General features: G+C 29.8%; 2 protein-coding genes across 3 annotated transcripts in view; one reads left to right on the top strand and one right to left on the bottom strand.

Annotated features, from left to right (window-relative positions):
- LOC135130681 (uncharacterized) overlaps positions 1–17,810 on the top strand; it is a 203,592-nt gene that overhangs the window by 110,458 nt on the left and 75,324 nt on the right. The gene's annotated exons all lie outside the window — the stretch shown is intronic.
- LOC135130283 (sterol O-acyltransferase 1-like) lies at positions 5,772–10,595 on the bottom strand. The gene is made up of 6 exons (XM_064057644.1): positions 10,440–10,595; positions 10,217–10,387; positions 6,944–7,092; positions 6,764–6,897; positions 6,272–6,706; positions 5,772–6,222 (listed from the first exon to the last, which is right to left on the bottom strand). The coding sequence occupies exons 1-6, from the start codon at positions 10,448–10,450 to the stop codon at positions 5,788–5,790; spliced, it is 1,335 nt and encodes a 444-aa protein (XP_063913714.1). The 5' UTR covers positions 10,451–10,595; the 3' UTR covers positions 5,772–5,787.

Raw genomic sequence — 17,810 nt, 5'->3', positions numbered from 1 at the left:
AAGGGGAAAATTAACCCTTATCAAATCTTTTTAGGCGCCACTGAAGGATAAATAGGTAAAATTAATTTATGTTAGTAAATCCTAGCTTCTGTAACAATAATAAAAAAATGGGATACCTTTTTGTTGCTATAGAAACGGAAGATGATTTTTTTACCAGAGGCGTACAACGAATTTGGCCATTCATTTTAATAATTTTTTTCTCTGAAAGGAGAACACTTTTACCTGCACTTTTTTTTACTTTTAGCACCCATACTTGGAGAGCAATTGCCGATTTTATTTTGTACGTTCCTCTCAATAACACGCTGTATTAATTTTCCAATTTTTTAAATTTTAGAATTTTCAGTTTCATTTTTAATGTTTCTCGACATTTCGACTTTTCGGCTTCTTGGTGTTGGATTTTTCGATTTTCAGTTTTTCGAGTTGTAAATTTTTCGATTTTTCGATGTGTCAATTTTTGAATTTTCAATGTTTCGATTTTTCGGTTTTTCGATTTACCAAATTTTCGTCATTTCATTTTTTGAATTTTTCAATTTGTTTTTCTTTTTCAGTTTTTCGATTCATCAATTATCCGATTTTTCAATTTTTACGATTTTTTAAATTTTGGGCCATTTCGATTTCTCAATTTTTTGATTTTTCGACTTTTCGATTTTTAGATTTCTCGATGCGACAGTTTTTGAATTGTCAATGTTTCGCTTTTTAGGTTTTTCGGTTTTTGGGGACTTCGCCGTTTTGATTTTCCAATTTTTCAATGTTTCGATTTTCCAATTTTTTGTCACTTCAGCTTTGGAATTTTTCGATTTGTTTTTTTTTCAGTTTTTCGATTCATCAGTTATCCAATTTCCACGATTTTTTAAATTTTGGACTTTCGATTTCTTGCTTTTTCGATTTTCCGACCTTTCGATGTTTCAATTTTTCGAGTATTTAATGTTTCGATTTTTCAATTTTTTAGTTCTTGATATTTCAGTTTTTTGATTTTCCAATGTTTCGATTTTTTAAAATTTCACATTTTTCAGTTTTTCAATATTTCGATTTTACGATTTTTTAATGTTTCGATTGCTTGAGATCTCAATTATTCGAATATCAAAATTTTTCGATTTTTAGATTTCTTGATTTCTCAAACTTTTGATGTTTCAATTTCTCGATATTTCGATTTTTGAATTTTCGATTTCACGATATTTCAGTTTTTGAATTTTTCCATGTGTCAATTTCTCGAGTTTTGGACTTTTCGATTTTTAAAATTTTTTAGTTACTCGACTTTTCAGTTTTTCCATTCGTCAATTTTCCGATTTTCCAATTTTTACGATTTTTTTAATTTTGGAGTTTCGATTTCTTGCTTTTTCGATTTTCCGACCTTTCGATGTTTCAATTTTTCGAGTATTTAATATTTCGATTTTTCAATTTTTTAGTTCTTGATATTTCAGTTTTTTGATTTTCCAATGTTTCGATTTTTTAAAATTTCACATTTTTCGGTTTTTCAATATTTCGATTTTACGATTTTTTAATGTTTCGATTGCTTGAGATCTCAATTATTCGAATAACAAAAATTTTCGATTTTTCGATTTCTTGATTTCTCAAACTTGATGTTTCAATTTCTCGATATTTCGCTTTTTGAATTTTCGATTTCACGATATTTCAGTTTTTGAATTTTTCCATGTGTCAATTTCTCGAGTTTTGGACTTTTCGATTTTTAAAATTTTTTAGTTGCTCAACTTTTCAGTTTTTCCATTCGTCAATTTTCCGATTTTCCAATTTTTACGATTTTTTTAATTTTGGAGTTTCGATTTCTTGCTTTTTCGATTTTCCGACCTTTCGATGTTTCAATTTTTCGAGTATTTAATGTTTCGATTTTTCAGTTTTTTAGTTCTTGATATTTCAGTTTTTTGATTTTCCAATGTATCGATTTTTTAAAATTTCACATTTTTCGGTTTTCCAATATTTCGATTTTACGATTTTTTAATGTTTCGATTGCTTGAGATCTCAATTATTCGAATAACAAAAATTTTCGATTTTTAGATTTCTTGATTTCTCAAACTTTTGATGTTTCAATTTCTCGATATTTCGATTTTTGAATTTTCGATTTCACGATATTTCAGTTTTTGAATTTTTCCATGTGTCAATTTCTCGAGTTTTGGACTTTTCGATTTTTAAAATTTTTTAGTTACTCGACTTTTCAGTTTTTCCATTCGTCAATTTTCCGATTTTCCAATTTTTACGATTTTTTTAATTTTGGACTTTCGATTTCTTGCTTTTTCGATTTTCCGACCTTTCGATGTTTAAATTTTTCGAGTATTTAATGTTTCGATTTTTCAATTTTTTAGTTCTTGATATTTCAGTTTTTTGATTTTCCAATGTTTCGATTTTTTAAAATTTCACATTTTTCGGTTTTTCAATATTTCGATTTTACGATTTTTTAATGTTTCGATTGCTTGAGATCTCAATTATTCGAATAACAAAAATTTTCGATTTTTAGATTTCTTGATTTCTCAAACTTTTGATGTTTCAATTTCTCGATATTTTGGTTTTTGAATTTTTCCATGTTTCAGTTTCTCGAGTTTTGGACTTTTCTTGATTTCTCAAACTTTGGATGTTTCGATTTCACGATATTTCAGTTTTTGAATTTTTCCATGTTTCAATTTCTCGAGTTTTGGACTTTTCGATTTTGGAATTTTTTAATTACTCAACTTTTCAGTTTTTCCATTCGTCAATATTCCGATTTTCCAATTTTTGCAATTTTTTAAATTCTGGATTTTCGATTACTTGGTTTTTCGATTTTTCAGTTTTTCTATTTTTAAATTTTAGAATTTTTAATTTTTCGATTTCTTGAAGTTTCGAATTCTCGATTTTTATTATTTCAATGTTTCGATTTTTCAAAAATTTTCACTATTTAGCTTTTCGTGTTTGCAGTTTTGGCCATTTCGATTTCTCAATTTTTTGATTTTTCGACTTTTCGATTTTTAGATTTCTCGATGTTACAGTTTTTGAATTTTCAATGTTTCGCTTTTTAGGTTTTTCGGTTTTTGGGGACTTCGGCGTTTCGATTTTCCAATTTTTCGATGTTTCGATTTTCCATTTTTTTGTCATTTCAGTTTTGGAATTTTTCAATTTGTTTTTCTTTTTCAGTTTTTCGATTTATCAATTATCCGATTATGAAAAAGCAAGAAATCCAAAATTTAAAAGACTTTCGATTTCTTGCTTTTTCGATTTTTCGACTTTTCAATGTTTCAATTTTCCGATTTGTCAGTGCTTCGGGTATTTCAATTTTTCGTATTTTTTTAATCACATTTTTCGAGTTTTTGATTTTTAAATTGTTCGATTTGTCGATTTTTCAAATTTTCGATTCTCGGTTTGTCCAGTTTTTTACTTTTCGGATTTTAGATTTTCCAGTTTTTTGATTTTTCAATTTTTCGTTACTTCACTTTTGGATTTTTCAGTTTTTCGATTCTAAATTTTCCGATTTTCCGGTTTTTTGAGGTTTTTTAAATTTTGGATTTTCGATTTCTCGGTTTTTCGACTTATCAATTTGTTTATTTTATGTTTTTCGATTTTCCGGTTCCTCGATATTTCTATTTTTCAATTTTTGGAAATTTTAAAATTTTGATTGTTCAGTTTTTTGATTTTTCAATGTTCCTATTATTTAAATTATTCATTTTTTAAATTTTCGATCTTTTGATGTTACGATTTCTCGATGTTTCAGTTGTTAGATTTTCGATGTTTCGATTTTTTGAGACTTTTCGGCTTTTCGATTTCCCAATTTTTCGTCGTTTCAGTTTTGAAAATTTTCAATTTCTTGTTTGTTTTTTTCAGTTTTTCGATTCTTCAGTTATCCTAGTTTCCAATTTCCCGGTTTTCGACTTTTCAACTTTTGGATGTTTCAATCGTTCTATTTTTAAATTGAAGATTTTTGAATTTTTAGCTTTTTTATCTTTCGATTGCTCGATTTTCCAATTTTTTGATTTTTCAATTTTTCGTTATTTCACTTTTGAATTTTTCAGTTTCTCGATTTTTCAGTTTTTCGATTCTGAATTTTCCGATTTTCCAGTTTTTCAGATTTTTTAAATTTTGGATTTTCGATTTCTCGGTTTTTCGACAATTTTTTGTATCTCATATTTTTCGATTTTCCGGTTCCTCGATATTTATATTTTTCAATTTTTGGAAATTTTTAAATCTTGATTGTTCAGTATTTTGATTTTTCAATGTTTCGATTATTTAAATTATTCATTTTTCAATTTTTCGATCTTTTGATGTTACGATTTCTCGATGTTTGAGTTTTTGATTTTTCAATGTTTCGATTTTTTTTAGACTTTTCGGCTTTTCGATTTCCCAATTTTTCGTCGTTTCAGTTTTGAAATTTTCAATTTATTTTTGTTTTTTTTTTCAGTTTTTCGATTCTTCAGTTATCTTGGTTTCCAATTTCTCGGTTTTCGACTTTTCAACTTTTCGATGTTTCAGTTGTTTTATTTTTAAATTGTAGATTTTTGAATTTTTAGATTTTTTTATCTTTCGATTGCTGTATTTTTCAGCTTTTGATTTGTTATATTATGTATTTGATTTATGATATATTAATTTTTCGATTTTTCTCTGTCTAGATATTTTTATTTTTCAACTTTTGCTATTTCAGTTTTTTGGTTTTTGAATTTTTTAAAAAAAGATATTTCCATTTCTTAATTTACCAATTTTTCGATTTTTCAGATCTTCGATATTTCTGTTTTTCATTGTTTTGAATTTTTAAATTTTTGGTTGTTCAGTTTTTTGTTGTTTCAATTTTTCGACATTTTAAATTCTACGCTTTTCGATATTGCGGTTTTTTTATGTACAATCTCGATTATTCGAGTGTAAAATTTTTCGACACTTTGATTTTTAGATTTCTCGGTTTTTTAAGTTTTCAGTTTCTCAATTTTTCAACATTGGGAACTTTCCAGTTTCTGGATTTTTCAATTTGTGGATTTCGATTTTTAAGATTTTTTTGATTTCTCCATTTATCGATATTCCTATATTTCAATCTTTCGATTGTTCGATCTCTGGATGTCTCGATTTTTTGAAAATTTGTTGGAATGCACTTCAAGGATGAGAGAAATTATATTCGAACAATAGTTTTGGTTAGTGTGAGACATATTTCAAACATCTGGACGACTCCTTTAACATCACTTTGTAAATTGTCGAACATATATATTTCAGTGGATCTGAGGCTTAAGGATATCGTTAAAATTCAAAGGGAATGCTGAACCCGAACCTTAATTCATTATTGTACTGGTGCTAAAGGGTCGGATATGGGAATAAATAATATGTTTCTACAGGGCTTTTATAAATGATTATAAGGGCGTAGGTGGCCATGGATTTCAAATATCCCGCTTCGCTGAAATTATGCCTCGTTATGACAGTTCTCACTCGTCATTAACGTCGTTTGTAAACTCTCTGTTACAATCATCAGCAGTCAGGAGTTCGTGTTGCAGCATGAAGTTCAACAATGGGTCCAAAGCATTGACAAAAGGATGTTACAGAACATTTTTGAAATTAAAAAGAGAGTGAATATATGCCCTGAACAACATAGTGAACATTTTCAACATATACGGTGACGTTTAACCACAATAAATTTCTTTCTTTTTGTTGTTATAAAGTAGTTTTATATTTTTGAGATATAAAGAATTTAGGCAACCAGTTATACAGAGGCGTCTGGTCTTTATCGTCAATCTTTGGACATTTAGTAACATTCGCATAAAGTGATAGGCGACACATCCGTGATCAACTTCGACCCTATAATAAAGCTAATAAAAAACACAACTCTTATTTTTATTTAATACATCCGCACGTAATAAATCTAGGAAGATAAAACTCCACACTAGAGACATTTTCGTTTAAGGGACAATTATCCTGTGCGAAAGTTTCAAGCGCAAGTAAGTTAGCTTCTATTCCGAAACCTATGCCAATCCAATACAAAACTAAAAAGTTTCCCCATTTTCCATCCAGAATACCCATTGCGGCCAAAACAGCTCCAGTTGTTAGAAATAGAAGCAAATTAATGGGTAGAAAGAATCTGAACACGTTAATCACCAACCATTCGTGGACCACCGCAGACACGAAGAAAACCACGAAACCAGCAGCTTTTTTATTCTTTAGAAAAATCACTTCGTAGAATTCTTTGTATATGTAGGTATACAACCAGTCCTGTACTAAGACATTCCAAGTTCGATGGAATTCTGCAAGCGACTTTGAGTGCCACCATTCCTAAAACAACACTTGATTGAAGTAAAAAAAAATCGTGTTGGTTTTTTACCTTGTAAAACATTCTGTCTCCAAATCGAAGAATTTCGGCAAACGCGTTCTGACATGAATGCAAAACACCATAAAATGAAAGTAACATAAATGAAACCCCCGGTACAACATTACTAAAAATTGGGGCTATAATTTCGCCGAGAGTGAATTGCCGGAGGCATATGTCGCTAAATCTAGGAATCAAGAACCTTTCCACTATAACAGCGTAGAACCACATTACTGCAAAAATTTCAGCAAAGTTGTGAAGCACAAACTTCCAACGAATATGTCGAGTTCGAGGATATTCGTCTTTGTAAATCATAGTCGGAGCAAACAGGAAATAAATAAACTGCCCAAAATTTGGCAATACTAAATTAGTTTCGGTATGCACTTTGGTATGTAGGACCCGAGGCACGTTTGTGCGAATGAAAGCGTGCTGTTTCATTAAGAGTCGCACCTAAAAATAAAAAATAACATTGTTTGATTGATTGAACCTTGTAACCTGGATACGTACCTGTTCCATAAAAATGAAAGTGGCAGAACTTTTTCCAAACTTGACAGTGTGTCCTATTGTTTGAAGACCGTACAGAAATAAAAAATAATAAAGGATCGAAATCGTGGACCAAATTTTGTCCCATACTTTTTGTCCTAAAACCGTATCTTGTTAAGGGGTAGAGTAGTTTTTAAAAATTACCTTTAGGTTCCAGAGTTAGTCGGACCTTGGCCCAAAATTTAAAACACGTGTAACTTAAAGAAGCCAAAATGTTTGAAGTACACCATACTAAAATGGCCAGGTCAAGGTTTTTGAAACCTAACCATATTAAATGAAGAGACAACCGTACTCTAAAAAAAATCAGAAGTTTAATAGCTATTTACATTGCAAGTGAGGTGGAAGCATTATTACTAGGCTTCGGATCTTAGGTTTTTTGCCTGTACACATTTAAAATACTGAAGCTTGAATTATGTTCACATTTTTGTTTCCTAGTTTAAGTGCGAAAAAAAATCGCACTTTGAACAACGCTGCAGTGGCGATGCACATAAAAAGAACAAGTATAAATCCAGTAAACAGACTTTATTAAACATTAGTTCCGACAATGATTTTACGCTATTGTGCACCGATTTATGTAGGGCATTTACCGCAGCAAATATTCCATGGAATAAATTTAGTTGTCCTGAGTTTAAAAATTTTATGCATAAATATACAGGAAGGCATTTACCCTCAGAAAGCACTCTGAGAAAAAATTATTAGCGTCAATGAGACGACGGACAGATTAGGAAAATCCATAGCCCATTTATTAATTGGAAAGTTATCTTCTGAAGAAGCTGGCCGTCCATTTCTACTAGCTTTGAAGCAGCTTGATAAAACTAATAGCAACACAATCTCGAGATTTATAAGCGAATCATTGGGTGTGCTATTGATAGTTTTAAGCATTGAAATTATTATAATTTATTTACTTATTAATTTGTAGCTTTATTGTGGCCAAAAGGAACTGAACACAAAAAAGTTAAATGGTTTGTATCAGATGGTGCTTCATTCGTGATCAAAACTAGTACTAATTTGAAGGTCTTTTATGAAAATATAACACACTTAACATGTATGGCACATGGGTTACATTTAGTGTCTGAAACACTATTAAAGATTACATAACTCAAATAGCTGTCATTATTATTATTATTATTATTATTATTATTATTATTAATGCATAGTGTCCACGGGTGGGGAACCCAATTACAGGACACAGAAACGTTGTACAAATATTTTAAGCATAACTTCAACTTGGCTCTGTTTGGTAGTATCTTTTAATCTGATCTAAAGTGCAGTTAAATAGATCGACTTGATTCTCGATGTCCATATAATTAACAACCATTTGAACAAGTGGAGAATTTGCTCTACTGATAGTGCGTACAGTGGGCAAATAGAAAGAATTTTTACTACGCATGTTCCCTCTGTTGATCTTAAGTGATAAATTGCAAAGTATATCAGGACACTCTTGCAGTCCTTTGACAATTTTAAATAAAGTTATTTCCGAGTGCTCTCTACGTCTATTTAGCAAAGATGGAATTTTGAATCTACCCAGAAGTAAATCCTGAGGATAACCTCTCAGGGGATAAACGCCATCGACTATGTAGGACACCGTCTTAAGAAAACGTCTTTGTATTCTTTCAAGGGAAGAAATGTGGATATTATATACAGGACTCCATATGACAGAGGCGTATTCAAGACAAGATCTACAGTAAGTGAAATAGAGTAATTTCAGTGTTTCAATATCACCAAACTCCCGACCATTCCGGATGACAAAGCCTAAGGATTTGAAAGCAGACTCAGTTATTGCCTGAATATGTTGACTGAATGAAAGTTTGAGTCGAAGACTACCCCAAGATCGCGTATAACTTCAGGCCTAGTAAGAACGGTGTTATCAATGCTGTATCTGTAAATAATGGGTTTTTCTTTTTTGGTGAATGACATGGCATAGCATTTAGTTTTAATAATCATTAAACTGTTATTCAAACACCATCTGTAAACTCTGTCAAGACATTTTTGAAGCCGAAGAGAATCATGAAATGAATTGACTACAGTATAAATCTTCAAATCATCCGCAAAGAGAAGGGAATGCACATCTATGGCATCAACAATGTCATTAATATACATATTGAAAAGCAAGGGACCCAATACGGAGCCTTGTGGAACACCTGTCTCTTGTTTGAACAGTTCTGATTTAAATCCATTGATTTTAACAAATAAATATCGACTGTCTAAATAAGAATTTAACAATGAAATTAATGAGTCTGAAAACCCAAAACATTCCAACTTTTGCATTAGGAGGCGATGGTCAATTTTATCAACTGCCTTTGATAAATCAGTATAAATGACGTCCACTTGGCATTGGTTGTCTAATGAATCACTTAAAAATTGTGTTATGGAAAGAAGATTTGACATAGTGGAGCGTCCTTTGGTAAAACCATGCTGAGTTGAGGAAATCATTTGTGATATATGATGGGACAAAATATTATGTAATACTGTTTCAAACACCTTGGCAAAATTAGAAATAATAGATATGGGCCTATAATTTTCAACATTTGATTTTTCTCCTTTTTTGTAAACAGGGCAAATTCTAGAGTACTTCCATTTATTAGGAAAAGTACATGTCTTTAAAATAAGGTTGAATATAATAGTTAATGGTATCGTGAACACATTTGCACAATCTTTCACTATAAAAGCTGGTATTTGATCAGGTCCGTTAGTCATTTTGGGTTTTAAGTTCTTAATGGCGTTATATACATTCTCTTCACTGATGTGTTTTACGCTAAGAATATTTTTATTTAGACTTGTACACTTAAGATTAACAGGTGGATTTCTGTCAGTAAAAGATTGGGCAAAGTGATTAGCAAATGCGTCAACAATATCCTTGGGATTGGAGAGGTTTGAATCTTTGTACGTCATATTCTGTGGAAAAAGGTCTGATTTTTTTTTGGAGTTTATAAATGCCCAAAACCTCTTAGGATCTAACTTAACACAGTAATTCATTCCTTGCAAATACAATTTATAGGCATCTTTTATTTTAGATTTCAACTGGGTTCTCAAAGTTTTAAATGTCAGATAGTCATCCGGAGATTTAGTTTTACTATACTTTTTCCAAGCAGATTTCTTTTGCTTCACTATTTTGATAATAGAACCATTGAACCAATTGGGATAATTACCTACATGAGTTACTTTCCTTGGAACATGCATTTGGAAAATCTCATCTAAGATTTGATAGAACTTAGAAACGGCTTCCTCAACAGTGTTAAAAATATTAAGAACTGACCAGCCCACTAACAAAAGCTTCTCATAGAGAATATTAAAATTACATTTACTAAAATTATAATCAGAGGCCACCGAATAATAATAAGTATCATGTCATAATAAGTATCATGTAGGTCGCAGATAAAAATAATAATATAATTAATGATAATAATAAATACTCACTTTCCGGTTTTCGTATATTCTTCAAAACCGGTGTACGTTAAAAAAATGACGAATATCGCAACAAACACATTATAAATTGTTCTTCCGTCTTCGCTGTTTTCGAACCTAGTGGTTAAAGGCGCATCTCGTATTACGAACTCTTTTTCTGACCATATTTTTCTAACACCGTTCCTAAAATATTTACACACACTGTATATTACTACGATCCCGAGGACTTACTCACTTTAGTTGCATTTCGACACTGAATGTGGTGTTGTGGTTTAACCTGCACTTAAAACTTACAAGAAATAATAACAAAAATAGTCTGAGTTCCAGTAAAGAACGCCAGACTTGTTGGTATGATAGAGACCGGTTTTTGAATGAATGATTGGCAGCAACTAAATAAGGAAATTCAAAAAGTTTAAATTTCTTTGATTACGAGCTGCTCAATTTATTTGCATTATGGTACAAAGTTAAATGAGTTGTTGTGATTCCTGTCTAAATTTAATACTGGTTGGTTGTATACACATCGGTTTTTCTCTTTGTTTTTTGGAAATGTGGTCATAATTGCGAATTATGCAAGAAAAAAATTGACTCCGATTATATGTCGTATTAAAACTGGTTTCGACTATTATAAAAAAAAAAACTCTAATTAATTAGGATTAATTGTTTATTTTTGTATAGTGACTAAAATAGTAGTTGTAATGACAATATTCAGTATACAATTATGGAAATGTATGGAACAAGTCAAAAAGTACAACGATTTACATTTTCATTACCTTGGAGTAGTCGTATACAATTTCATAAAACACTGTGCTAATTAAACATGAAAAATAAATAAAATAATTATTTCTTTTTCATGTTAGCAAGGTTAACATATTCATTAACATATTAACACAACCATTTAAAACTTTTTAAAATTTTGTTTATAGAATGTAACGTTTTTATAATGATTAACTAATAATAATTTGAAAACTCATTTATTTTCTTTAATGAAATCCCAGAACAGACAGACGGCTTTACCCAACATCACGTAAAAAATACCTACTAGTCTTGCAAACATTATTCTAAATAAAATAATAGTTCAGAATGTTGTTTGAAAGCAATTTTTTTTTATTTTGCGAGCGTATGTGGTTAGAATAAAACACTGACGACGAAATGTATTCAGATCTTCGGGACTTAGATGCGTTAACCTACCATACATTAATAATAAATATTATCAGTGGGGAGGATAAACAGATATATTTTGATTTTTATTTTTTTCCATTGACAGCAAACAAATTTTCTTTTTTATTTTAGTCATGTATATATATCCCTTCAGTCATTCGAGTGTGGTAGGTACTTTCGAGTTCTTTACTGGGTCTATAAAGTTGCAAACGTTTTATGTATTGATCAATAATATTAACTGATCTGGATAACGCACGCAGCGAAAATAATGGGTGTGGGTCACTTGCGCGCCGCGGTTTGTTTACACCTTGTGGTCTAATCGCCAAAATGGTCGTAGGACATTTATTTCCTCGCAAATTATTTATTTATAATTATAAGGTTTGTCACTGCGGTCAGTTTTTACTAGACATCCAGATTTTTTGAAAAAGATACAAATTGTATAACATCTTGCAATTTAACTTTGAAATTGCAAAGCCGAATGTTCGTCCGAAATCTTGCAAACGTTTTAAGATTATCGCAGTCATGGTAAATCGTTAAACAAAATCTATTAGTTTATCGCCTTCCAAAAAATTTTGCCGAATAAAAACGCTCTGAAATATGCGTTATAATTTTTCCAAAAATCTAGATTATTTACCTTCGACCAATTTTTTCCGTTTTTTCATGATTTTTATTTTTTAATTTTTCAATATTTCGGTTTCATAATTTTTGTTTTTTCGGCTTTTATTTTTTCAATTTTTCGGCTTCCAAACTTCTCAGTTTTTAGATTTGCAATTTTTCGTTTCGTCAATTTCGTGAAGTTCTTGATTTTTGTTTCTAATTTTCGCGATTTTTTTCATCCTACAATATTTCGTGTTTTCATTTCCTTTGTTTTTCAGTGTTTCTCCCGATTTTATAATTTTTCATTTATTTAATATTGAAACTTACCAATTTTGCTATTTTCGGATTTCTCAATTGCCCGATTTTCCGATTTCTTAATTGTTGGATTTTTAGATTTTTCGTTTCTTCAATTTTTCATGTTCTTGATTTCCAATTTTTAGATTTTGCAATTTTTTAATTTTTTTTCATTCGAAAAGTTGAAAAATCGAAAAAAAAAAATGGAAAAACTAAAATCGAATATGTAATAGCAAATCGAAGAACTGATGGATCAAAAAATTGAAATATTTAGAAACTAAAGATCGAAAAATTGGAGAACCCAAAAATTGTAAAATTGAGAAATTATAGAATCGTCAAAATTGTGAAGTCAAAAAAAATAGCAGTGAAGTATCTAAACACTGAAAAAATGGAAAAAATGAAAAACTTTTATCCAGTAATAATAATTTTAATGAATAGTTTTGAAAAATTGAAAAGTTCTAAAAATAAAAAAAATTCACATTAAAAAAAATATAGTCAGAACATCGAAAAACTGAAAAATTGAAAAAACGATAAATTGAAAAAACGAAAAACCGAAAACTCGTGAAAGTGCAATCCGAAAAATTGCAAAATCTGAAAACTGAAACATCCAAAAAATGAAAATTCGAAGTATTTGATACGATAAAACCGATTTTCGCACTTTTGACATTTTCGACTATTTTTCAACTATTTCCGAAAATTAGCGAGAAAAGTGAGAAACGTTTTTCATAATTTCCAAAAATTTTTGTTTGAAACAGTTAAAAGACGATCTGATTCAACGGAAAGTAGTTGGCTTGATAATTTTTCGCAGATTACGAATGTAAAATATTTTTGACAATTTGTCTTCAAATAACTGAGAACTGCGAGGAAACTTTTCCAAAAATTCCCAAAATTTCCAAAAAATTTGAAACCGGTCCAAATGGCTTTATTTGAGAGGAAAACATTGAGTTTCCAGTTTTATAGAGTATTAGTCGCAAATTTATCTTATGAAATAGTAGCCCCGCCCAACCACCCTCTATTTTCTTAAAGAGTATAATACTTGCCAAAATTGTCTTATTTTAGCAAAAACTAGTTCCGCCCCCCGCCCTCTTTTTCTTTGTAGGATATGTCATTTGCCAAAATCAGTCTTACCTTAGCAAGTACTATATAATATATTGAAATGGCAAAATAAATTATTAAACAATAATTAAATAGTACTTGCTAAGATAATACTAATTTTGGCAAATCACATACCTTCCAAGAAAATAGAGGGCGGGTGGGCGGGGCTAGTACTAGCTAAGATAAGACTGATTTTGGCAAATATCATATGAAGAATCAAAAATATAAAAATCGAAAAATTGAAGAAACGAAAAATTCAAAAAATTGAATTTGAATAAACAAGAAATTCTAAATTCGGAACATCGAAAATTCTAAAAATTCTAAAATAAAGATAATAAAAAACCGTAAGCAAAAATTGCAAATCGAAAATTTGAAGAAATGTTAAATCGAAACATTGAAAAATAAAAAAATTGACAAATTCAAAACTTGGAACATTGAAAAACTGAAAATTTTACACTAAAAACTCGAAAGATTGCAAATCGAGAAACTCAAAAAACAAAAATGTGAGAAAATTAAAATCAAAAAAGCTATGGGGAGTGTTATTTACGCTACTGGTTTTAGCTTTAAAAAAATTATAATTTTTCAGACAAACGGAATTTGCTGGGCTGCACTTGAAGGGCGAGGGAAATTCTGCCGAAAGAACGTTCGACTTACTTTTATTTAAATCTAGTTAACTTTAAACACGTGTTTGTTTTTTAAGTAAATTAAAGTAAAACAAACTTATCTGACAGTGGACAAAGAAAGTATAATAAAATGTTACCAAATGATTTTTCTGTAAATTTTTTTTGATCTATCTGTTGAATTTTACAATTTTTCGTCTTTTCGATTTTTCAATTTCTTGATTTTTAATTTATCACTTTTTCAGGTTTCAATGTTACAAATTTTCGATTTTACAGTTTCTATCTTTTTGTCAGTTGTGCCATTTTTTAATTGCTTTTTTCGTTACCCAATTGTCAGTTTGCCAATTTTTTCAATATTTCGATATTTCAAGTTTGGTTTTTCAATTTTTGATTTTCAATTTTTCATTTCTTCAATTTTTCCATTTTTAATTTTTTTTTTCAAATTTACAATTTTGTAAGTGTTTCATTTTTAAATTTGCCGATTTTTAATTTTTCACTCTTTTCAAATAATTATTATTTTTATTATTCAATTGTACAATTCTTGGCTTTTCCATTATCCGATTTTTCAGTTTCTGTTTTTTTTTAATTTTTCCATGTTTCGTTTTTACAATGTCTTAATTTTTTAGTTTTCCGGTTTTCATTTTAAAATTTTTGGATTTTGATATTTAATTTTTTTGTATTTTTGATTATGTAATTTATAGAAGTTTTTGTTTTTCGTTTCTTCAATTTTTCACTTTCTCGATTTTTAATTAATCAGGGTTTTCGGGTTTCAATATTACAATTTTTCGATTTTTCAATTGTTGTTTCAATTATCCCATTGTTCAATTTCTCAATTTTTTCATTTTTCGATTGTTTAATTTTTAAATTTTTCTCATTTTTTCGGTTCTTTCAATTTTTCTCAATTTTTACAATTCTTCGACGTCTCAATTTCTAAATTTTTTAATTTTGTAATTTTTAGACGATAGTATTTGGTAAAATAATACTAATTTTTTTTTGACATTTCCGACTATTGTTCAACTATTTCCGAAAATTGGCGAGAAAAGTGAGAAATATTTTTCGTAATTTCCAAAATTTTTTTGTTCGAAACAGTTAAAAGACGATCTGACTCAGCGGAAAATAGTTAGCTTATAGATAATTTTTCGTGGATTACGAATCTAAAATATTTTTGACAATTTGTCTTCAAATAACTGAGAACTGAGGGGAAAATGTTCAAAAAATCCCCAAAATTTCCAAAAAATTTTAAACCGTTCCAAATGGCTTTCAGAGGAAACCACTGAGTTTCCAGTTTTATAGGGTATTAATCGCAAATTTATCTTATGAAATCTTAGCCCCGCCCACCCACCCTCATTTTCTTACAAGAAACGTGATTTGTCAAAATCCGTCTTACCTCAGTAAATATTAGCCCCACCCACCCGCCCTCTATTGTCTTAGAAGGTATGTGATTTGCCAATTTCAGTTTTATCTTAAGTACTATATGCTACATTGAAATGGCTAAATAAATTATTAAATAATAATTAAATAGTACTTGCTAAGATAAAACTGATTTTGGCATATCACATACCTTCCAAGAAAATAGAGGGCGAGTGGGCGGGGCTAGTACTTACTAAGATAAGACTGATTTTGGCAAATCACATACGTTCCAAGAAAATAGAGGGTGGGTGGGCGGGGGTAGTTTCTGATAAGATAATACCAATTTTCGCACTTTTAAATTTCCGACTATGTTTCAACTATTTCCGAAAATTAGCGAGAAAAGTGAGAAAAATGTTTAATTTCCAAAGATTTTTTGCCTGAAATAGTTAAAAGGTGGTCTGACCCAACGGAAAATAGTTGGCTTATAGATCATTTTTCGCACATTACGAATCTAAAATATGTTTACGATTTGTCTTCAAATAACTGAGAAATGCGATGAAAGGACTCCAAAATTGCCCAAAATTTTCACAAAAAATTTGAAACTGTTCCAAATGGCTTTATTTGGGAGGAGAACATTGAATTTGTAGTTTTATAGAGTATTAATCGCAAGCAAATTCAACTTATGAAATCCTAGACCCGCCCACCCACCCTCTATTTTCTTAGAGGGTATATTATTTGTTAAAATCAGTTTTTTTCTTAGCAAATACTAGCCCCGCCTGCCCGCCGTCTCTTTCCTTAGAGGATATGTCATTTGCCAAAATCGATCTTAGATTAACACGTTCTGACCCGCCCACTCACCCTCTATTTTCTTAGAGAGATCTCATTTGCCAAATGAGTTATCCTAATAGGTACTAGCCCCGCCCACCCACCTTCTTTTTTCCTAGAGGGTATGGAATTTGCCAATATCAGTCTTATCCTAGCTAGTAGCTGCTCAGATAAAACTGATTTTGGCAAATGATATGCTCTCTAAGAAAAGAAAGGGTGGGTATTGCCAAGGTAAAAATTTAAAAGAAGATTTAAAAGAATCTTGGTGGTCCCTAGTTTTAATGTTGAAAAATTTGAAAGAATCTAGGGTAACATTTTTTTAAGAATATCGGGACTGCCAGTGTTTTTTTAAAAGAATTAAGAAAAAAAACTCCCTGATGTCTTTATTTCAAAAGAATCTGAAAGAATTTCGAGGACTGGAATCTTGGTGTTTTATTTTTAAATAATTTGAAAGAATCTCGACGATCGCTGGTGATTTGTTTTTAAAAGAATTCAAAAAAATCTCCGGAACAGTTTCTTATTTCATCAGAATTTGAAAGGATCTCGGGAGTCTCTGGTGTTTTGTTCTAGAATAATTCTAAGAATCCTCGATATTTTATTAAAAAAAAAATCTGAAGAATTTTACAGCTTCCCATGTGCCAAAATCACTCTTATCTTAGCAGGTAGTAGCCCCGCCCATCCACCCTCTCTTTTCTTAAAAGATTTCTCATTTGCCAAAATCACTCTTATCTTACCAGGTACTAGCCCCGCCCACCCACCCTCTCTTTTTTTAGAAGATTTCTGATCTGCCAAAATCACCCTTATCTTATCAGGTACTACCATTTTCCGATTTTTAAATTTTTCACTCTTTTCGAATAATTATTAGGGTTTTTATTATTCAATTGTACAATTCTTGGCTTTTCCATTATCCGATTTTTCAGTTTCTGTGTTTTTTTAATTTTTCCATGTTTCGTTTTAACAATTTCTTAATTTTTTAGTTTTCCGGTTTTCATTTTAAAATTTTTGGATTTTGAAATTTAATTTTTTTGTATTTTTGATTATGTAATTTATAGAAGTTTTTGTTTTTCGTTTCTTCAATTTTTCACTTTCTCGATTTTTAATTAATCAGGGTTTTCGGGTGTCAATATTACAATTTTTCTATTTTTCAATTGTTGTTTCAATTATCCCATTGTTAAATTTCTCAATTTTTTCATTTTTTGATTTTTCAATTTTTAAATTTTTCTCATTTTTTCGGTTCTTTCAATTTTTCTCACTTTTTTCAATTCTTCGACTTCTCAATTTTTAAATTTTTTAATTTTGTAATTTTTAGACGATTCAATGTACCATTTTCCGATTTTTAAATTTTTCACTCTTTTCAAATAATTATTAGGGTTTTTATTATTCAATTATACAATTCTTGGCTTTTCCATTATCCGATTTTTCAGTTTCTGTATTTTTTTAATTTTTCCATGTTTCGTTTTTACAATTTCTTAATTTTTTAGTTTTCCGGTTTTCATTTTAAAATTTTTGGATTTTGAAATTTAATTTTTTTGTATTTTTGATTATGTAATTTATAGAAGTTTTTGTTTTTCGTTTCTTCAATTTTTCACTTTCTCGATTTTTAATTAATCAGGGTTTTCGGGTTTCAATATTACAATTTTTCGATTTTTCAATTGTTGTTTCAATTA

The sequence above is a fragment of the Zophobas morio genome, unplaced genomic scaffold (genome assembly GCF_036711695.1).
Source record: "Zophobas morio isolate AGI-343-1 ecotype UQ-CSIRO unplaced genomic scaffold, CSIRO_AGI_Zmor_V1 ptg000017l, whole genome shotgun sequence".
In the NCBI taxonomy this organism is placed as follows: domain Eukaryota; kingdom Metazoa; phylum Arthropoda; class Insecta; order Coleoptera; family Tenebrionidae; genus Zophobas; species Zophobas morio.
The sequence above is the reverse complement of the archived record's forward strand: the minus strand, read 5'-3'. Positions and strand labels throughout refer to the sequence as shown.

Excerpts from the sequence above, each read along its gene's own strand:
- LOC135130283 (XM_064057644.1), bottom strand. Across the intron at positions 7,093-10,216 it reads GAATATACGAAAACCGGAAA|AGTACGGTTGTCTCTTCATT; the intron begins GTGAGTATTTAT and ends GATTTTTTTTAG. Across the intron at positions 6,898-6,943 it reads ACTAACTCTGGAACCTAAAG|GACAAAAAGTATGGGACAAA; the intron begins GTAATTTTTAAA and ends ATACGGTTTTAG.